Source organism: Macaca fascicularis, chromosome 7 (assembly GCF_037993035.2).
Source record: "Macaca fascicularis isolate 582-1 chromosome 7, T2T-MFA8v1.1".
Classification (NCBI taxonomy): domain Eukaryota; kingdom Metazoa; phylum Chordata; class Mammalia; order Primates; family Cercopithecidae; genus Macaca; species Macaca fascicularis.
Window position 1 is genome coordinate 772440 of NC_088381.1, and position 23222 is coordinate 795661.

General features: G+C 43.9%; 1 protein-coding gene across 4 annotated transcripts in view; it reads left to right on the plus strand.

The window, feature by feature from the left end:
• The first annotated feature begins 715 nt into the window (after positions 1-715).
• The window catches only part of HERC2 (HECT and RLD domain containing E3 ubiquitin protein ligase 2), a 220595-nt gene continuing 198088 nt past the window's right edge, over positions 716-23222 (plus strand). For all 4 annotated transcript variants that reach the window (XR_012414636.1, XR_012414637.1, XM_065547623.1 and 1 more), the window contains exons 1-2: positions 716-820; positions 1432-1533. Coding sequence is in view for 2 of the 4 variants with exons in the window: in XM_065547623.1 (XP_065403695.1) it covers positions 1462-1533 (72 nt within the window). In the remaining 2 variants the exon portion in view is untranslated. The remainder of the gene's footprint in view (positions 821-1431; positions 1534-23222) is intronic.

The window sequence follows — 23222 nt, forward strand, 5'->3', positions numbered from 1 at the left end:
ACAGGTGTGTGCCACCACACCTGGCTAATTGTTAAGTTTTTTGTTTTTTTTAGAGATGGGGTCTTGCTATGTTACCCAGTCTGGCAACATGGGATCCTCCAACTCCTGGCTTCGAGGGATCCTCCCGCTTCGGCGTCCCAAAGCGCTGAAAATTACAGACGTGAGCCACCATGCCCGGCCTATATTGTTTTATGTTTCTTCACTTTTGTTTTGTGGTCGCTGGAGGTCTGTTTCCTTCTTGGATTCCCTGCGCAGTGCTTCCACAGCTGCTCCATGTAATCTGCCCAAGACTTCTGCTGCATTCAGTTGAACACATAGGATAAAGCTCTTCAGGCCCGAGAGAGCCGACCGCACGAAGATCCGGTGTCATCTCCAGGAGAGCTGGTCTCGCCACTCGACCAGCGCCCTGGACAGCTCCAGTCAGTGTGAGCGCGGCCACCCGCCGCCGCGAGATTAAGAGCGCTCGGGGCCAGGAAGTCTCCCGTGGGAGTGAGGGCAGGCATGCGTCCGGCGGAAATCCCGCCTTCCGGCGCCCGCGGTTGGCCCTGGCCGCAGCCGGGTCGCTCCAAGTAGGAAGATAAGCGGGATTGCAGGAAGCGGGAGAGTCGGGAGGAGACGCGAAGGGCTCCTCTTCCCCATTGGCTGCGCCCGCGGAGCAGCCTCGTTGCGATTGGCCGTACGCGGGGGGCGGCAGTCCCGCGTCAGCCCGCCCCTCGGGCCGCGAGAGGCGCCGGGATCGCGGGCGCCGGCTGAGCCAGCGGCTCCTGGGAGGCTGCGTCCGCGCGCCGGCGGGGCGAGGCGACCGGGCCCTGCGCGTCAGGTCCTGGCCTGGGGCACCGGGGCGGCCGGCGGCGGAGGCGGTGCGGGCGCGGGGCTGGCGGGCGGCCGAGCCCGGGAGGCGGGCGTGGGCGCGGCGGCTGCACCGGGGCCTGCGCGGACCGCCCGCGGCGCAGCCTCGGGCCTCTCTCCAATCTAAGTGGTGGTGGCTGTGGGTTTTTCTGCAGGCGATCCTTTTGAGTAATTTGTTTCACGCACGCGCCCTGCTGTGGGGTAAAGCGGCAGATTCATGCTGCTGTCATTTGTCTTTAAAACGATGGGCCTCCTGTCGGGTGTGTGTGCCTTTTGGATTTGAGGGCAGGGGGATGACATTGTGACTTGGCCTCCTCTGACCGTCCATTCTCAAGGTCTCGCCAGCGTAGTGCAGAAACTCGGCACACCCTGCCTACCTTGGAAGGAGGCTTTCCCTTCCCCACCTCCCTCCCCTCCATCTCTTCCCTCTTTCCCTCTCTCCCCTTCACTCCCCTCCCCCAGCTCTTCTCTTCCCCCTTTCTGTTTTCTCTCTCTCTTTTTTTTTCTGCGTTAAACCTTTCGGGAGTGTCTTTGTAAACTATTAAAAAGAGTTAGGTCTTCAACATGTATGTTTACTTGCAGGCCTGAGAACTGGAGGACACTGGAGAAAAGATGCCCTCTGACTCTTTCTGTTTGGCTGCCCAGGCTCGCCTTGACTCCAAATGGTTGAAAACAGATATACAGGTGGGGTTTGACATGTCTTTTTCTTAGTGTGTTTCTGCTTCCATGTTTAAATTTCTCGTGTAAGGCTTTTTTTTAGGGTATGTAAAGGGAAGTCAGTTGTATCTTGCTGAATTAGAGGAGCAGGTTTGTTTCCTGTAACTTAAAATGTAACAGTCTTCATGGCTCTTTTTGTAGGTTGTGCAGGGCTGCCTTTTAATTAGTTTCTTGCAAGTGCAGGAAACTTGAGATCTATTCATAGGCAAAATTTTTTTCCCTATTTATTAGTAGTGGTTAAGAAATGTCACATTCCTAACCATATGATGGTGACTGTTGTTACTGATAGTTTTTGAGCTGTTTAGTTAACTGTGGAGGGGAAAATTGGAGAAGTAAGTTGTAGTAATTATGGCCTTTAGAAACCCATTTTATGAGGTCTTGTGTTTGTGTTTCTAGAGAGATAAGAGTCAGTTCAGTTGAGCTGTTTGTTTTGTATTTGTAACTCCTTATTAAGAGGAGTGCTCAGATTTTCACATCAAGAATATGAGGAAACAATGTTGGCCGTAAATATTAATTTTTTGATTTAATGAGATAATTGCAAGCTTCTCAGGACATTATTAAATAAATAATAACAGTAATATTTCAGTAGACAATCGTTTACCCCCAAGCTACTTTTATTTGGAAATGGCTTGGAAAAACTACTTTTGGAACTCCTTATCAACAGCAAAAAGAAGTGTTTGAAATATTTTCTGTGTGTCAGTGTATTTTCCTCCTCCCTAAGGTTAACCATCTTTTTTTTTTTTTTTTTTTTTTTTTGAGACGGAGTCTCGCTCTGTCACCGAGGCTGGAGTGCAGTGGCGGGATCTCAGCTCACTGCAAGCTCCGCCTCCCGGGTTCACGCCATTCTCCTGCCTCAACCTCCCGAGTAGCTGGGACTATAGGCGCCCGCCACCTCGCCCGGCTAGTTTTTTGTATTTTTTAGTAGAGACGGGGTTTCACCGTGTTAGCCAGGATGGTCTCGATCTCCTGACCTCGTGATCCGCCCGTCTCGGCCTCCCAAAGTGCTGGGATTACAGGCTTGAGCCACCGCGCCCGGCCCTTTTTTGTTTTTTTTGAGACGGAGTCTCGCTCTGTCACCCAGGCTGGAGTGCAGTGGCAGGATCTCAGCTCACTGCAAGCTCCGCCTCCCGGGTTTAGGCCATTCTCCTGCCTCAGCCTCCCGAGTAGCTGGGACTACAGGCGCCCGCCACCTCGCCCGGCTAGTTTTTTGTATTTTTTAGTAGAGACAGGGTTTCACCGTGTTAGCCAGGATGGTCTGGATCTCCTGACCTCGTGATCCGCCCGTCTCGGCCTCCCAAAGTGCTGGGATTACAGGCGTGAGCCACCGCGCCCGTCCAAGGTTAACCATCTTTAAGTATTAAGTAATCTGCCTTTTATAACACAGTGTTACATAGTACGACTGTTCATCAAAAGTCGTGTACGCTGTTAAGCAGTTGTTGATGATAGATGCACTAAAGTGTTATTGCCCTTTCCTAATTTTTCTTTTTCTTTTTAAACACGTATTGAGTGTTTGTAGATATGAGAGCCCAGTGTTTAGAACTGTGTTGTGGGGCCGAGTGCGGTGGCTCACGCCTGTTGTCCTGGCACTTTGGGAGGCCGAGGCGGGTGGATCCCCTGAGGTCAGGAGTTGGAGGCCAGCCTGACCCTGACCAAGATGGTGAAACTCCGTCTCTACTAAAAGTACAAAATTAGCCAAGTGTGGTGGTGTATGCCTGTAATCCCAGCTACTTGGGAGGCTGAGGCAGGAGAGTCGCTTGAACCTGGGTGGCGGAGGTTGCAGTGAGTCGAGATCACGCCATTGCACTCCAGCCTGAGCAATGAGAACAAAACCGTTTCAAAAAAAAAGAAAAAAAGAAATCTGTTGTTGATGATGGGATTGTTATTCATAGTGTAATGTTACATAAGACAGAGCACAGAGAATTGGGTCAAGAATTGGTGTACTCTTTGGGTTTGTTTCTCTTTAAACATTTCCTTTGATTTAGCTATAATGGTCTGTTTTTGTCATTTTAAGTGGGTGGGAGAGGTGAGAGATGAGTACTTCCTGAGATTCAGGCAAACTTGTTTTAATAATTGTTTTTATATTAGTGTTTATGTATTTTGAGAAACTTTTTGGAGTAAAGGAGTTTACCTAATGAAGTTTTTTTCTTAGTAATTGTAATTTAATAACTGCTAAACATGAGTTCTAGTGTCTTGATCTAAAACTAGTTTAATACTGAATTGAGTTCCTGTGATGGGTTAGGCAGATAACCATACAGTGAAGCACCATTTATGTCTTAAGAGGGCCTGTTGTGGCCGGGCGCGGTGGCTCAAGCCTGTAATCCCAGCACTTTGGGAGGCCGAGACGGGCGGTTCACGAGGTCAGGAGATCGAGACCATCCTGGCTAACACGGTGAAACCCCGTCTCTACTAAAAAATACAAAAAACTAGCCGGGCGAGGCGGCGGGCGCCTGTAGTCCCAGCTACTCGGGAGGCTGAGGCAGGAGAATGGTCTAAACCCGGGAGGCGGAGCTTGCAGTGAGCTGAGATCCGGCCACTGCACCCCAGCCTGGGCGACAGAGCAAGACTCCATCTCCAAAAAAAAAAAAAAAAAAAAAAAAAAAAAAGCGGGCCTGTTGTTTTGATTTATTAAGTGTAATATACAGTACCTGGCCCTTGTTACACATTTCCAGTATGATTAGAAAGTCTTCTTTTTTTTTTTTTTTGATATACAGTCTTACTCTGTTGCCCAGGCTGGTGTGCAGTGGTGCAATCTTGGCTCACTTCAACTTCCGCCTCCTGAGTTCAAGTGATTCTCCCACCTCAGCCTCCCGAGTAGCTGGGATTACAAGTGTGTGCTACCATGCATGCGCAACTAATTTTTGTATTTTTAGTAGAGATGGGGTTTCACCATGTTGGCCTGGCTGGTCTCCTGACCTCAAAGTGATCTGCCTGCCTCGGCCTCCCAAATTGCTGGGATTACAGGCGTGAGCCACTGCACCTGGCCAGAAAGTCGTCTGAATTCCTTCTAGGAGTAAGGGAAATGACTAGGTTTTGGATAGTGTGCACCAGAGGAAAAATGTGTCACAGGTCTAAGTAGCATGAAAAAAGTGATTGCTAACCTTTGTTTTATGTTCCTCCAGCATTGCTTGTTAAATGCAAGAAATGAATGCTGTTGTTTTATAAGGAATAAGCCATGGTTTCCCTCTTTGGGGAGCTTCCCTGCAGACAAGAATTGCAAATGGAAGCCTTGTGCTCACAGGTTTTACCCTTATCTTGTTGAGGATGGCTCTCCCAGCTGGAGTGGAAAGGGCTCCACTACTTGAGACTTTTGTATTGGAAATGGAATTGACACCTTGGTAATGAATAATATGTGGGGTAGGAAGATATTTCTTAGCCATAGGATTTAACAGATCTGTTTTCCACAGCTAATTTTGTTTGAAATGCCCTTGAAAGTGTTAGTAACTTAGAAAGGAAGAGTTTTTGGAGTATGAAAACTTTTAATGCTCATGTGTTACAGAGAGCACTTATCATCGACTTCTTGATCATAGACATTATTTGGATGCGTCAGGCCTAGGACTCTACATCCAGCAACCTCTCACACAGGGCTCATTTTATGCCAGGCATATATATCTGGTTATTACATATAAACAATTTAATTGTTCAACACTCAACACACTTTTTTTTTTTTTTTTTTGAGACGGAGGGAGTCTCGCTCTGTCACCTAGGCTGGAGTGCAGTGGTGCCATTTGGCTTACTGCAAGCTCTCCCTCCTGGGTTCCCGCCATTCTCCCTCCTTAGCCTCCCGAGTAGCTGAGACTACAGGCGCCCGCCACTATGCCCAGCTCATTTTGTGTAGTTTTAGTAGAGACGGGGTTTCACCATGTTAGCCAGGATGGTTTCGATCTCCTGACCTCGTGATCTGCCCGCCTCAGCCTCCCAAAGTGCTAGGATTACAGGCGTGAGCCACCACGCCCAGCCTGTTCAACACTCTTTTCTGCTTGTTGTTTGGAGTTATTGAATCACCATGTTTTCCTTCGCTGCTCTCGTGAAGAGTAATACATTACAGAGCTAAGAGGTTTTAGTCACATCACTTTTTATTTTTACAGTAAGAGTACTTTTAATCTGATGTGATTGGTAGTTTTTTAGCAAACCAAAAAGTCATTTAAGCAAATGAACCATAAAAAACAGTGCATGATACCTTAAAAGCTTTTTATTCTTAAAACACATGCCCGTTTGCCAGCTTTGTTGTAAGGTAAAGGGGCATGTCTTTGAGCATAGGTCCAGAATGGAGTTATTCTGCCCCTTCTTGCATAAGCTGCACTCAGATGAATTTCCTACAGTTTATATTTTTGGGTTCATTTTTAAGTGGCACAGGAAATTAGATATGCATGAAGCAATTTTTTTAAAGGTTTTTATTTTGAATTAATAATAGACTCTCAGGAAGTTGTAAAGAAAGTAGAGAGGTCATTGTATATTTACGCATACTGCCCCAGTGGTTACATCTTACGTAACTGTAATACAGTATAAAAACCCAGAAATTGAAATTGGTACAATGTGTGTGCATAGTTCCGTGCCATTCTATCATGTGTCTATAAATATACCTACTACCATAATTACTGTGCAGAACTGTTTCATCACTACAGGATCTCTCTCCTGCCCCTCTTCTGCCGTCATCTCTAACTCCTGACAACTGCTAATCTGTTCTCCATCTCTATAATTTTGTTATTGTGAGATTATCATATGATATGTGACCTTCGGAAATGATTTTCTTTACTCAGCATAATGCCCTTAGGTCCGTCAAGGTTTGTTGAGTATATTAGTAGCTAAACTGGGACCATTTATTTGTCTCTTCATCTAATCATCAAAAATGACTAAGCATAAATGTAAGCTTTTAGAGTTAAACTTACTGAATATAAATATTGTCACTTCGGCCGGATGCGATGGCTCACGCCTGTAATCCCAGTACTTTGGGAGGCCAAGGCGGGCGGATCACTTGAGGTCAGGAGTTTGAAACCAGCCTGGCCCACATGATGAAACCGTGTCTCTGCTAAAAATACAAAACAGGCGTGGTTGTGCACCTTTGTAATCCTAGCTACTTGGGAGGTTGAGGCAGGAGAACTGCTTGAACCCAGGAGGTGGAGGTTGCAGTGAGCCAGGATCACACCACTGCACTCCAGCCTGGCCAACACAGCAAGACTCTGTCTCAAAAAAAAAAAATTGTCACTTCATGCTTAGAAATATCAGCAGATGCCGGGCGCGGTGGCTCACGCCTGTAATCCCAGCACTTTGGGAGGCCGAGGCGGGCGGATCACAAGGTCAGGAGATCGAGACCACGGTGAAACCCCGTCTCTACTAAAAATACAAAAAAATTAGCCGGGCGCGGTTGTGGGCGCCTGTAGTCCCAGCTACTCGGGAGGCTGAGGCAGGAGAATGGTGTGAACCCGGGAGGCGGAGCTTGCAGTGAGCCGAGATCGCGCCATTGCACTCCAGCATGGGCGACAGAGCGAGACTCCGTCTCAAAAAAAAAAAAAAAAAGAAATATCAGCAGATGGCCAGGTGTGGTGGCTCAGCCCGTAATCCCAGCACTTTGGGAGGCCGAGGTGGGTGGATCACGAGGTCAAGAGATGAGACCATCGTGGCCAACATGGTGAAACCCCATCTCTACTAAAAATACAAAAATTAGCTAGACGTGGTGGCACGTGCCTGTAGTTCCAGCTACTCAGGAAGCTGAGGCAGGAGAATCACTTGAACCCTGGAGGCGAAGGTTGTAGTGAGACAAGATCGCGCCACTGTACTCCAGCCTGGCTACAGAGTGAGAATCTGTCTCATTTAAAAAAAAAAAAAAAAAAACAGTAGATAAAAAAAGTATAAACATGAATATCTTGATAAATTCTATTCTCAGGCTTTCAGGTTCATAATACAGTTGATAGATGACAGGTAGAAATAGAAGAATTTGTAAATATAGGTATCTTCATTATGTTTTTTGGACTATAAGGGTGCTCTTTACCTCTAATATCCAAATACAGATGCCTCAAAAGAACAATTTTTGTTTTCAAAATTCAATGATAAAAAAGATGTGGTAACCCTGTATATGACATTTTGTCAGGTTAATTGAGAGCATTATGCAGCAAAAAAAAGTTTTTTTGTAGAGACAGCGTCTTGGTTTGTTGTCTAGGCTGGTGTAAAACTCCTGCATTCAAGGGATCCTCCTGCAAAGTGCTGTGATTACATGTGTGAGCCACTGTGCCTGGCCTGTTGTTTTAAAGAACTAACTTTTAACTTTGGTTCTTGGAAAAAACTAATAATACTAGTTATAGGAAAAAAAAAAAAAAAGAAAAGGGTTTAGCCATGGGACTTTGATGACAATTCCTTTTTTTTTTTTTTTTTGAGACACAGTCTCTGTTGCCCAGGTTGGAATACAGTGGCACTGTCTCAGCTCACTGCAACTTCCACCTCCCAGGTTCAAGCCATTCTTGTGCTTCAGCCTCTTAAGTGGCTAGAATTACAGGCATGCACCACCCAGCTAATTTTTTACATTTTTAGTAGAGACGGGGTTTCACCATGTTGCCCAGGCTGGTCTTGAACTCCTAAGCTCAGGCAATCCACCCGCCTTGGCCTCCCAAAGTTCTGGGATTACAGCAGTGAGCCACTGAGCCCAGCAGATGACAATTGTTTATGAAGAAGAAATTGAGTAACCTTTTTAAGGCATTCAAGAAAAGAAAATGTGAATCAAGCATTTTTGTTCCAGCAAAACCGACTTTTCAGATGAAAAACCCACAAACTTTTCAATGAGCTGTGACTTAGGAAGTATTGTTCTTATGAGCCCTTCCTTAGGAATGGAGTAGAGAAGATCTTTGGATAACTAGGTGACTGTAGATCCACCTGCAACTGATGGTGGGCATGAAGCAGTTATTTGTTAAACTTAGACTACATGAGTGTTAAGGGAGAGAGCGTAGAGTATCTCTTTGTTGATTAATATGCTTAGACATTGTAGATTATGGTTGTAACTGTTATGCAGTGTTTCATCTGTTAACCTCATCCATCACAATTTCCACTTTTGTATTTTCATTTCTGGAGATTCCATTTGAGTCCTTTTTATATCTTCTGTTTCACCCCTTATCACATTCATGCTTTCCTTCTATTAGCTTAGGGAGCATTTCTGTAAGAGAACTTTTAATGTCCTTGTCTGTGAATTCTGTAATCTCTGATCACTTCTAGAGCCATCTCTGTTGATTGATTCGGTCACTTCTATTGATTGATTGCCGTAGTTATGGGGGCATGGTTGCATGCCTGCTAATTTTTGATTGAATGCTAGACATAAATTTTATGTTCTATGCAGGATTTTGTTTTATTTTTTTAAAGAGCCTTAGTTTTGTTCTGCCATACGTGTAAGTTACATGGGGTCAGTTTGATCTTTTCAAAGCTTGATTCTAAGGTTTGTTAGGGCTGATCGACACAGCCTTTACTCTTGGGCTGATTTATCCATACTGCTAAGGCAATACTCTTCTCAGGACTCCGCCTGATGCTTGGTGTATGAGAATGTCTTTCTGTCCTTGTTTGTGGAAACACAGGCTTTTCCTAGACTGTGTGCATCATGGCAATGCTGCTTATTACTTTCTAGTGCTTCTTTCCCCAGTGTTCCATAGTTTTCTTAACCTATGCCCAGAGTAGTACTCAGACAGACACTCAAGGGGCGCCTCCACTCATCTCTAGAGTTTGCTGTCGTCTTGTTCTTTGGCCTAAGTATAGCTGATCTGTCACCTGAACTCAGCAAGATCTTTGGGCTCTGTTTGGGTTCCGCTTTCCTGTGCTGCAGCCTGGAAGCTGCTTCTGGGCAGTGTTTCCTTCTCTTAGGGATCCCAGCTCTGGGCTGTCTGTTGTCCAGTTTTTGGTAACACCTTTTCGGTATATTCTGTCCAGTTTTCTAGTTGATTATAGCAAGAAAGTAATTTCTACATAATTAATCCTTTATAGGCGAAGGAAGCACAGGCCTTCCCAGTCTGTTTTTAATCAAATCCATTGAGTTTTAAATTTTACTATTGTATTTTTATATTCCAGAATTTCCATTTTTTAAAAATACCAACTTTATTGAGGTATAATTACAATAAACACATCCCTTTAAAATGTTTAGTTTGAAGTGTGTGACAGTTTCTTTAACTGCCACTTTAGGTACTTTTTTCTAGTTTCAACTTCTATGTTGAAATTGTTAATATGATCTTTTTGTTTCTGAGATGGAGTTTGCTCTGTTGCCCAGGCTGGAGTGCAGTGGCACAATCTCGGCTCACTGCAGCCTTCACCTCCTGGGTTCAGGTGATGCTCCTGCCTCAGCCTCCCAAGTAGCTGAGACTACAGGTGCCTGCCATCACACCCAGCTAATTTTTGCATTTTTAGTAGAGATGGGGTTTCACCAGATTGGCCAGGCTGGTCTTGAACTCCTGACCTCGTGATCCGCCTGCCTCGGCCTCCCAAACTGCTGTGATTACAGGCATGAACCGTGCCCGGCTGTTAATAGGATCTTTTAATTGCTTGACCGTATTAAAGGTAGTTCTTTTAAAAGTGTATTTATAAACCTTGTCCAACCCCATAGATTCCTTAGCTACCTCTCTGTGTCCCTCTTGGTTTACTCATGCCTGTGGGCTGCCCTTCGGCTCCAATCTCCGCTATGATGTCACACAAGACAGTTGGATTATGGCTTCCTGACTGCCTACCAAGGAGCCAGTGACAGCCTGGAGGGTGCGGTGAGTGTGGGTGTGAATTCCCCGAGGTGTGAACGTTCACCACTTTACAAGGAGAGAGGAGGGAACTCAATGGTTTCATTCCTCCCTTTTTCTTTCCTCCTTGGACTATTTTATGGTGTAGTTTCTTCTTGCAAACCTTCTGGAAAAGCCACATAGGCCTAGTGAATGTGCTGACTGAACAATTGGTTGTATTTGCAGCTCACTGAGAAGAGGTGGCACTAACATAAGGGTCAGCACATTTTTTCCATAAAGCACCAGATGGTAAATGTTTACGTGGGCTGTACGTGCTCTTTTACAACAACTCACCTTGGCCACTGTCATGCGAGAGCAGCCACCAAACGTGTGTGGGGCAATATTCCAGGAAAACTTGGTAGATATCAGAATTTGAATGTCATATAATTTTCATGTGTTGACATATGATTTTTTCTTTTTTTTCCTGAGAGGGAGTCTTCCTCTGTTGCCCAGGCTGGAGTGCAGTGGTGCGATCTTGGCTCACTGCAACCTCCACCTCCCAGGTTTAAGCAGTTCTCCTGCCTCAGACTCTGGAGTAGCTGGGATTACAGGCATGCACCACCATGCCTGGCTAATTTTTTTTTTTTTTTGGTATTTTTAGTAGAGACGGGGTTTCCCCATGTTGGCCCAGCTGGTCTTGAACTCCTGACCTCATGATCCACCCCCCCGCCCCCGCCTTGGCCTCCCCAAAGTCTGGGATTACAGGTGTGAGCCACCGCACTTGGTTGACATATGATTCTTTTGATTATTTTTCAACCATTGAAAAATAGAAAATCACTCTTTTTTAATATATATTTTTCTTTTTTTAGGAAATTAAAGGAAGTAAGAATGGCTCCTACATAGGCAGAGTAGGCTGAAATCACGCTTAGCCGACTGTGAAGTCCTATACCTCATACCGTTGCTTCGCTGATCTCCTTGTCTCGCTCTCCCACTTCCCTCACCCCATTTCCCTGAGCTGGGGTCTGCTGAGCAGAATGTCAGCACTTCAGTTCATTCCTCAGGCTCGTCTTCCATGACAAAAGTCTGTATATTTCTGTTTTCAGAATCCACTCTTGGTCTATTCTATTGACTTCTATTTTTTTTCATTTTTCTTTTTTTTTTTTTTTGAGACGGAGTCTTGCTCTGTGCCCCAGGCGGGAGTGCAGTGGCGCGATCTCGGCTCACTGCAAGCTCCGCCCCCCCCCGGGTTCACGCCATTCTCCTGCCTCAGCCTCCCGAGTAGCTGGGAGTACAGGCGCCCACCACCTCGCCTGGCTAATTTTCTTGTATTTTTAGTAGAGACGGGGTTTCACCGTGTTCGCCAGGATGGTCTCGATCTCCTGACCTCGTGATCCGCCCGTCTCGGCCTCCCAAAGTGCTGGGATTACAGGCTTGAGCCACCGCGCCCGGCCTTTTTTTCATTTTTCAATGAGGTGGTATTGTATCTTTGTCATTATTATTTTTGCTTGAGTTCCAGATATTGTATGTACAATATTGTAGCAATAAATCGAGGCTCTGGGTAGCAATATCTTCCTCCAGAGAGGATGTTCTAGGCAATCCTAGGTCACTGCAGGCCCGTTGGAAATTGAGAGAATGCGAAACTGGGATGGTTTCTGTGAAGACTGGTCTACTTCTCACTCACCTGTATTTCTGGTGTGTGGTCCTTTGAGGTTCCAGCTCAGAGCGTGGGGTCCGCCAGGCCTCTTTCTCCTGTATGAGGGCCCTGGGAGTCTGTCAGAAGCTCCGCTCTGCTTCTCTGTCTCATCCCTGCTTGCTTAGGTTCTCTGGGCCTCTTTCTTCCTCTCATGGGTCTTAGGCTTTAGGAAGACCTCACTCCCTTGCTGCTTCTAGGATATCTTCAAATCGATGTACTTCATGTTCCTATCTGACGTTTCCAATTGTTCTAGGAACCTGTTCTTAACATTTTTTCATATGTTGTCCTACGTTCAGTAGGGGTTTAGTATTTTTCTGTAGGTTTAAGAAAAAAAGCCGTATACCTTTACTCATCTGCAAATATTTGAACAGATTACTTCTCTGTCAAATTGTAAGGACATGAAAAAGAAACATTTTCTAACCTATACGTTAATCAGGTATTCATTTGTTATATTATTCTGTTTTGGATTTTATTGCCTGACTATAGTCATTTTAATAAATGCCTTAACGGGTCGGGCGCGGTGGCTCACGCCTGTAATCCCAGCACTTTGGGAGGCTGAGGTGGGTGGATCATGAGGTCAGGAGATTGAGACCATCCTGGCTAACACGGTGAAACCCCATCTCTACTAAAAATACAAAAAATTAGCCGGGCGTGATGGCAGGGGCCTGTAGTCCCAGCTACTCAGGAGGCTGAGGCAGGAGAATGGTGTGAACCCGGGAGGCGGAGCTTGCAGTGAGCTGAGATCGCGCCACTGCACTCCAGCCTGGGCGACAGAGCAAGACCCCATCTCAAAAAAAAAAAAAAAAATTGCCTTAACGGTTTGCTTGCCTAGTTCTGATTGGTATTAAAGTACTGGTGGCCTATGTATGGGAGTGTGAAGGCTTGCCCTGGCTGCCGTGCTGCAGGTGTGGGCGTGTGTTATGGTGTTGGTGGGAAGCAAATAAGCCTTGGAGTTGGGCCTCTTCCCAAATCCCACCTCTCACAGCCTCAATGTTGTGTGGCCTTTGGTCAAGTAATTGAACCTCTGAGCTTCTGTTTACGAACTTACAAAAAGTGAGCCTGTTACTGCCTCTCTTGCCGCGGTCTTTTGACGATGAAAGTGCCTTTACTTGCCACGTCATTTCAGAGGTATGAGATAGGAATGTGAGATCAAATTAGAAAAGAGTTCTCAGCCCAAATAACCTAATTAGAAGCATCTGGGATCTGAATCAAAAAAGGCAAAAGTTGAAAACCTACTGGGCACGTTTAGGTAAGTCAACTACTAATGAAAAGCTAATTGGAGACAGTTGTAGAAATAAATACTCTCACTGTACAAATTGAAAGTCCCATTCTTTTTTTTTCTTTTTCTTTTTTTTTAATGAATAGGGTCTCTGTCACCCAGGTTGGAGTGCTGTGGTATGATCAGAGCTCACTGTAACCTCAAACTCCTGGGCGCAGGTAACCCTCCTGCTGTAGCCTCCTGAGTAGCTGGGATTATAGGTGTGTGCCGTGCACTTGGCTAATGTTTACATTTTTGTAGAGACACGGTTTTACCACGTTGCCCAGGCTGATCTTGAACTCTTGGCCTCAAGCAGTTCTTCTGCCTTGGCCTCCCAAAGCTCCGGGATTCCAGCGTGAGCCACCACGCCCTGTCTATAGTCCCTGTTCTTGCCAGTGCCACGGCTGTCTTCCAGTTGTTCCCAGGCTGCTGCTTCCTCAGCAGGATCCTGTACCGTCTGTGCTCTGGAGAGCTCTTCTCCTGGGCTTCACTTTTGCTTGTTCACAGTCTGACTCTTTGGAGACCTCCTCCAGTGAGGCTTGCTTTAATTGCCTTAGAGATGTTCCACCTTTAAGGTGCCCAAGTTGGTTTTTGAATGGTGCTTACCGTTCATTTGGATCATCAGTTCCTAGGAGGCTTCCACAGTGCATGTCCCTCCAGGAGTCCAGTCTCCACCTTCCAGAAAAGAATTCCTTGTCACTCACAAGGACAAGGTCTGTCCTATCCTCTTCCTTCCCAATGCTACCCAGGTAATAATTGAAAGGCTGTGGTAATTATTCTTGTTTCCATGTAAACCGGGCTTCCTCTTTGGCTTAGTGTTTAAATGTTTCATCTTTTGGCTTTATTTATTTATTTATTTATTTATTTTTTATTTTTATTTTTTGAGACGGAGTTTCGCTCTTTTTGCCCAGGCTGGAGTGCAGTGGCGCGATCTCGGCTCACCGCAACCTCCGCCTCCCAGGTTCAAACAGTTCTCCTGCCTCAGCCTCCTGAGTAGCTGGGATTACAGGCATGCGCCACTACCCTGGCTAATTTTGTATTTTTAGTAGAGACGGGGTTTCTCCATGGTGGTCAGGCTGGCCTTGAACTCCCGACCTCAGGTGATCCACCTGCCTTGGCCTCTCGAAGTACTAGGATTACAGGCGTGAGCCACTGCGCCTGGCCGTTTTTTTTTTTTTTTTTTTTTTTAAATGGTACTTCTGTAACACTAATGTTTCTCAATCTAGGCTGTACCACACAACACTGATGTGTGGAGCCCAGCCAGTGTGGGGCAATCTCAGAGTGCTTTCAGGGCTGGCCAGTGGTCCACCCTCTCTGCTTGGGTGTTGGCGTCTTCTCCAGGACATCATCTACAGTCCATTTGTGGACTACTCCCAGAGTTGAGTCTCTAGCCCTGCTCCCTCTGCTAAGATGTGGATCTGTGTTTACTGAGGGTTGGTGGAATGGGGAGGAGCTCCACGTTTATGTTCAGTAGTCAGGGCAAATCTTAGTGGTTAAAACGACTAATTCTAATTCCTCTTCTGTTCCCTCCCTTATTTTCCTTTTCACATTTGATTCAACTTATGTGATTTGAAATAATTTCCTTTTTTTTTTTAAGTCAGGGTCTCACTCTCAGTTGCCCAGGCTGGAATGCAGTGGCACCATCACAGCTCACTGTAGCCTTCAACTCCCCAGCCTCAAGTGATCCTCCTCCCTCAGTCTCCTGAGTAGTGGGACTATAGGTGCACACCACCACGCCTGGTTAATTTTTGTATTTTTTGTAGAGACCGGGTTTCATCATGTTGCTCTGGCTCGAACTTCTGGGCTCAAGCAGTTTGCCCACCTTGGCCTCCCAAAGTGCTGGGATTACAGGTGTGAGCCATAGTGCCCTGCCTGAAATAATCTTAAAGACTATACTTTCCCTGTCTTGACTTCGACTCTCATCCTTTCTTTTTTGGACCCTTGGTAATAGCCTTTTTTTTTTTTTCGAGATGCAGTCCCGCTCTGTCACCCATGCTGGAGTGCAGTGGTGCGATCTCTGCTCACTGCAACGTCTGCCTCCTGGGTTCAAGCAATTCCCTTGCCTCAGCTCCCCGAGTAGCTGGGCCTATAGGCGCGTGCCACCACGCCCGGCTAATTTTTTGTATTTTTAGTACAGACAGGGTTTCACCATGTTAGCCAGGATGGTCTTAATCTCCTGACCTCGTGATCCGCCTGCTTCGGGCCTCCCAAAGTGTTGGGATTACAGGCGTGAGCCACTGCGCCCGGCCAGTGATAGCTTCTTAATTCATCTTCTCTGTTTCTGTTTTCTGAGTTATTACTTTAAGACACAGGTCAAATGTCATATTCCCTTGAGTGCCTGAAGATAGTCTGTAACTCCTGGAGCACGGCCCACATGGGGCTGTGAGTTCTGGCCACCATTAGCCTCTTATGTGCACTGTGGTAGGGACTGGACTGAACCCCAGTGCATGTCTTCACTGCCCTCCTCTGACTGAATGAGTAGAAGAGTCAAACCTTTCCATTTACTCGTTAAATTTCAGGGGCTCTGAATGTTCTTTCCTCACTTTTTAATTTTATTTTTTATATTAAAATAATATAAATTTAAAAAAATATTAAAAATTTTTAAATTTTAATTTAATTTTTTTTTGGACAGGGTCTTGCTCTGTTGCCCAGGCTGGAGTATAGTGGAGTGATCTCAATTCACTGCAGCCTCTACCTCCTGGTCTCAAGCAATTCTCCCACCTCAGCCTCCAAGTAGCTGGGAGTACAGGCACACCACCACCCCTGGCTAATTTTTTGTATTTTTGGTAGAGATGGCATTGCGCCATGTTGCCCAGACTGGTCTTGTACTCCTGAGCTCAAACAGTTCACCCGCCTTGGCCTCCCAAGTGCTGGAATTACAGGTGTGAGCCACCATGCCCAGCCTTCTGCTAATTTTTAAATTTTTTTTGTAGAGACAGGGTCTTGCTATGTTGCCTAGATTGGTTTTGAATGCCTGGGCGCAAGTGATTCTCTTGCCTCAGTTTTCCAAGGTGCTGGGATTAGAGATGTGAGTCACTATACCTGGTCAGGGCTCACTTTTTAGGAAGGAGTTTATCTCTCCCCCACCAGCTGATATTTTTACCAAAAGTCATATGTTTTGGTTCCAAGTATGTTTATGGCAGTTATCCTGTTAGTGATGTGAAGAGAAAAAATAAGAGTGCTGAGAGAAAGCTTTTCCTTCGACAAAAACTGAAGAATGCTGGCTTGGTTTCTGTCATTACAGAAAAGTTACCAACCACAAATTTGGCAGCTTGTAACAGCATGCATTTATACTCTCACAGTTTGTCTGGGTCAGGAGTCTGGCCATAGCTTAGTTCCATCCTCTACTTCGGGTGTCACAAGGCTGTAGTCAAGGTGTTAGCTAGGGCATGCTGTCATCTGGAGCCCAGGTCCTCACTGGTAGAAGTGGGTCCATCATGGTTGTGGAACTGAAGCCCTGGGCTCTTGGAGGCCGCCCCTCCCCACAGGCAGTTCACTGGCTGCTTGCTTCTTCAAATTGGAGACCATCTCCTCAGGATGGCGCAGGGGGATGGAAAAAGGGAGAGGCAAATGGAAATCAAAAAACAGCATAGTAGTTATATCAGACCAAATAGATTTCAAGACAGAAACTATAAAAGGAGACCAAAAAAGTCATTATGTAATGATAAAGGGGCCATTTCAGCAAGAGGCTATAACTATTGTAAATATATGTATATATGCACTCAACACTAGAGCCCCCAGATACATAAATATTAGAGCTAAAGAGAGAGAGAGGCCTTAATACGTTAATAGATGGAGGCTTTAACACTCCGCTTTCAGCATTGGACAGATCATCCAGACAAAATTAACAAAGAAACATCAAACTTAATCTGCCCTATAGACCAAATGGATTTATTTATTTATTTATTTATTTATTTATTTATTTTTTGACACGGAGTCTCGCTCTGTCGCCCAGGCTGGAGTGCAGTGGCCGGATCTCAGCTCACTGCAAGCTCCGCCTCCCGGGTTCACGCCATTCTCCTGCCTCAGCCTCCCGAGTAGCTGGGACTACAGGCGCCCGCCACCTCGCCCGGCTAGTTTTTTTTTGTATTTTTTAGTAGAGACGGGGTTTCACCGTGTTAGCCAGGATGGTCTCGATCTCCTGACCTCGTGATCCGCCCGTCTCGGCCTCCCAAAGTGCTGGGATTACAGGCTTGAGCCACCGCGCCCGGCCGACCAAATGGATTTAATAGATATTTCTAGAACGTTTCATTCTGATGGCTGCACAATGTACATTGTTCTCTTTAGCACATGGATCATCCACAAAGATAGACCATATGTTAGGCCACTAAATAAGTCATTAAAAATTCAAAACTTGATACTAAAAGCAGACAAAGACACATCAAAGAAAGAAAACCACAAGCCAGTGTCTCTGAAGAATATTGATGCAAATATCCTCAACAAAATATTAGCAAAGCAAATTCAGCAATACATTAGAAAGATCATTCATTGTGACCAAGTGGGATTTATCCCTGGGATACAAGGATGGTTCAACGTATGCAAATCAATTGATGTGATACCTCGTATCAACAGAAGGATAAAAACCATGTGTATTTCAATTGATGCTGAAAAAGCATTTGATAAAATTCAACATCCTTTCATGATTAAAATCTGTTAAAACTGGTTATGGAAGAAACATACCTCAACATAATAAAAGCCGTATATGATAGACCCACAGCTAGTATCATACTGAATGGTGAAAAACTGAAAGCCTTTCCTCCAAATCTGGAACATGACAAGAATGCTCAGTGTGGCCACCGTTATGCAACATAGTACTGGAAGTTCTTGCTAGAGCAATGAGACAAGAGAAAGAAATAAAAGGCATCCACATTGGAAAGGAAGAAGTCAAATTATCCTTGTTTGCAGATGATATGATTTTATATTTGGAAAAACCTAAAGACTCCACAAGAAAATGATTAGAGCTGATAAATTCAGTACAGTTCCAGTATACAAAATCAACATAAAAAAATCAGTAGCATTTCTGTGTGCCAATAGTAAACAATATGAAAAAGAAATTAGAAAAGTAATCCCATTTACAGTAGCCACACGTAAAATTAAATACCTAGGAAGTAACCAAAGAAGATCATTACAAAGATCTCTGTAATGAAAACTCTAAAATGCTGATGAAAGAAATTAAAGAGGACACAAAAAATGGAAAAATGTTTCATGTTTATGGATTGGAAGAATCAGTATTGTTAAAATGTCCATACTACCCAAAGCAATCTACTGATTCAATGCAATCCCTAGCGAAATGCCAATGACATTCTTCACAGAAACAACAACAACAAAAAATCCGAAAATTCATGTTGGACCACAAAAGACTCAGAATAACTGAAGCTCTCCTAATTAAAAAGAAACAAACTGGAGGAATCAGATTACCTGACTTCAAATTATACTATAGAGCTATAGTAACCAAAACAGCATGGTACTAGCATAAAAACAGACACATAGACCAGCGGAACAGAATAGAGAATCCAGAAACAAATCTGCACATCTACAGTGAACTCATGTTGGACAAAGGTATCAAGAACATACACTGGGGAAAAGACAGTCTCTTCAATAAATGGTGCTGGGAAAACTTGACAGTCATATGCAGAAGAATGAAGCTAGATTCCTGTCTTTTGCCATAAAAAAGTTAAAAAAATTATGTCAAGTATCTTCTCTGATCACAATGGATTATAACTAAAAATCGATAACAAGGAATTGTGGAAACTCCACCAACACATGGGAATTAAACAATGTGCCCCTGAATGACCAACAGGTCAATGAAAAAATTAAGAATGAAATTAAACAATTTCTTGAAACAAATGGCGATGGCAACGCAGCATACGAAACCTGTGGGATATAGTGAAAGAAGTACTAAGAGGAAAATTTATAGCTCTAAGTGCCTAAATCAAAAAAGTAGAAAAACTTCAAATAAATAACCTAATGATGCATCTTAAAGAACTAGAAAAGAAGGAGCTAACCCAACCCATAATTAGACGGACACAAATCATAAATACCAGAGCAGAAATAAAATGAATTTGAAATGAAGAAAAGAATACAAAAGATCAATGAAAAGAAAAGTTGGTTTTTCTAAAAGATAAATGAAATTGGCAAGCCTTCAGGCAGGCTAAGAGAAAAAGAAGACCCAAATAAAATCAGAGGTGAAAAAGTAGGCATTACAACTGATATTGCAGAAATTCAAAAGGTCATTAGAGACTATGAACAACTATATGTCAATAAATTGGAAAATCTGGAAGAAATAGATAAGTTTGCAGGCTGGACGCGGTGGCTCATGACTGTAGTCCCAGCACTTTGGGAGGCTGAGGCAGGTGGATCACTTGAGATCGTGATTTTGAGACCAGTCTGGCCAACATGGTGAAACTCCATCTCTACTAAAAATACAAAAATTAACCAGGCGTGGTGTTGCGTGCTTGTAATTCCAGCCACTTGGGAGGCTGAGGCACGAGAATCACTTGAGCCTGGGAGGTGAAGGTTGCAGTGAGCTGAGATCATGTTACTGCACTCCAGCCTGGGTGACAGAGTGAGACTGTGTCTCAGGCAGGAAAAAAAAAAAAAAAAGCAAAAGGAAAAAGCAATGGATAATTTCACAGGCACATACAGACTTCCAAGGTTGAACCATGAGGAAATCCAGAACCTGAACGTACCAATAACAGGTAATGAGATTGAAACTGTAATAATAAAAAGTCTTCCAGCAAAGAAAAGCCCGGGACCCAATGGCTTCACTGCTGAATTTTACCAAACATTTAAAGAACTATTACCAATCCTAGTGAAACTATTCTGAAAAATAGAGGAGAAGGGAATACTTCCAAACTTATTCTAAAAGGCCTGATACCTGATACCAAAACCAGACAAAGACATAATCAAAAAAGAAAACAGGCCAGTATCCCAGATGAACATTGATGCAAAAAATACTCCACAAAATACCAGGAAACCGAATTCAGCAACACATGAAAAAGATCATTCTTCATGACCAAAGTGGGGTTTATCCCCGGGATGCCAGGATGGTTCACCATATCCAAATCAATCAGTTTGATACATCATATCAATAGAATGAAGGATAAAAAACCGTATGATCATTTAAATTCATGCTAAAAAGGCGTTTGATAAAATTTGACATCCTTTCATAATAAAAACCCTAAACTGGTTATAGAAGGAACACACCTCAACGCAATAAAAGCCATATATGACTGATGCATAGCTAGTATACTGATGAAAGGTGAAAAACTGAAAGCCTTTCCTCTAAGATCTGGAACAAGACAAGGATGCCCACTGTCACCACTGTTATTCAATATAATACTGGAAGCCCTTGTTAGAGGAGTTAGATAAGAGAGAGAAGTAAAGGCCGGGTGCAGTGGCTCACATCTGTAATCCCAGCACTTCGGGAGGCTGAGGTGAGTGGATCACTTGAGGTCAGGAATTTGAGACCAGCCTGGTCAACATGGTGATACCCTATCGCTACTAAAAATATAAAAATTAGCTGAGTGTGGTAGCGGGTACCTGTTGTTACAGCTACTTGGGAGGTTGAGGCAGGGAAATCGCTTGAACCCCGGAGGCAGAGATTGCTGTGAGCTGAGATTGTGCCACTATATCCCAGCCTGGGCTACAGAGCAAGACTCCATCTCAGAAAAAAAAAAAATAAATAAAGGGCATCCAAATTGGAAATGAAGAAGCCAAATTATTCTTGTTTGCAGATGATTGTTATATTTGGTAAAACCTAAAAACTCCACCAAAAAATGATTAGAACTAATAAATTCAGTAAAATTGCAGGGTACTAAATTAACATACTAAAATCAGTAACATTTCTTTCTTTCTTTTTTTTTTTTTGAGGTGGAGTCTCACTCTGTGGTGCAGGCTGGAAAGCAGTGGCACACTCTTGGCTCACTGCAACCTCTGCCTCCTAGGTTCAAGCGATCCTCCTGCCTTAACCACCTGAGTAGCTGGGATTACAGGCGCCTGCCACCACACCTGGCTAGTTTTTGTATTTTTAGTACAGACATGGTTTCACCACGTTGGCCAGACTGGTCTTGAACTCCTGACCTCAGGTGATCCGCCAGCCTCGGCCTCCCAAAGTGCTGGGATTACAGGTATGAGCCACTGCACCCGGCCAAGTCAGTAGCATTTCTATATGTCAACAGTGAACAGTATGAGAAATAAATCAAGAAAAATGATTCCATTTATAATAGCTACAAATAAAGTAAAATACGTAGGAATAAACCTAACCCAAGAAGTGAAAAGATCTCTACCATGAAAACTGTAAAGCATTGATGCAGGAAATTGAAGAAGACACACAAAAAAGGAAAAGATACTCCATGTTCATGGATTGGAAGAATCAATATTGTTAAAATGTCTGTACTACCCAGAGCAATCTACAGGTTCAATGTAATCCCTATCAAAATACCAATAACATTCTTCACAGAAATAGAAAAAAAAATCCTGAAATTTATATGGAATCATAGAAGAGAATAGCCAAAGCCATCTTGAGCAAAAAACAAAACTGGAGAAATTGCATTACCTGACTTGAAATACTACAATCACTTACTGGTCTTTTTTGGCTTAGATCAAGTGCAAAGTTTACTACAAAGGTATAACCAACACAGCATGGTACTGGTATAAAAACAGACACGTCGACCAATGGAACAGAATAGAGAACCCAGAAATCATACATCTACAGTGAACTCATCTTTGAGGCATCCGGAGGATACATGAAGGAAAGGATAGTCTTATTGATGAATGGTGCTGGGAAAATGAGACACCCATATGCAGAAAAATTAAATTAGACTGCTCTCTGTCACCACATACAAAAATCACGTCAAAATAAAGACTTATGCCTAAGACTTCAGACTATGAAAATGCTAAAAGAAAACATTGGGGAAACTCTCCAGGACATTGCACTGGGTAATGATTTCTTGAGTAATACTTCATAAACACAGGCACCCAAAGCTAAAATGGACACATGGGGTCACATCAAGTTAAAAAGCTTCTGCACAGCAAAGGAAACAGTCAACAAAATGAAAAGACAACCCACAGAATGGGAGAAAATACTTGCAAATTATCCATCGGACAAGGGATTAATAACCAGAATATATAAGCAGCTCAAGCAACTCTGTAGGAAAAAAAAATCTAATAATCCAATACAAATGGGCAAAAGATTTGAATAGACATTTCTGAAGATATACAAATGACAAACAGGCAATATGAGCAGGTGCTCAACACGAGTGATCATCAGAGAAATGCAAATCAAAACTACAATGAGATATTATCTCACCCTAATTAAAATGGCTTATATCCAAAAGACAAACAAGAACAAATGCTGGCAAGGATATAGAGAATAGGGAACCCTTGTACGCTGTTGGTGGGAATATAAATTAGCACAGCCATTATGGAGATTAGCTTGGAGGTTCCTCAAAAAATTAAAAATAGGACTGTCATGATTCAGCAATCCCACTGGTAGGTATATACCCAGAGGAAAGAATATCAGTATGTTGAAGAAATATGTACATTCTCATGTTTGTTGCAGCACTATTTTCAATAGCCAAGATTTGGAAGCGACCTTAGTGTCCCCCAGCAGATGAACAGGTGAAGAAAATGTAGTATATATACTCAATGGAGTACTGTTCAACCGTAAAAAAGAATGGGATACTGTCGTTTGCAACAACATGGATACAACTGGAGGTCATTATGTTAAGTCAGGGACAGAATGTCATGAGCCAGATCCAGAAAAACAAACTTTGCATGTTCTCACTAATTTGTAGGAGCTAAGCAAATGAAAGCAATTGAACTCATGGAGATAGAGTAGAATGATGGTTATCAGAGACAGGGAAGGATAAAGTGGGGGTGAAGTACAGACAGTTAATGGGTATAAAAAATGGAATTAGATAGGGCTGGGTGCAGTGGCTCACGCCTGTAATCCCAGCACTTTGGGAGGCCGAGGCAGGTGGATCATGATGAGGTCAAGAGACCCAGACCATCCTGATCGACATGGTGAAACCCC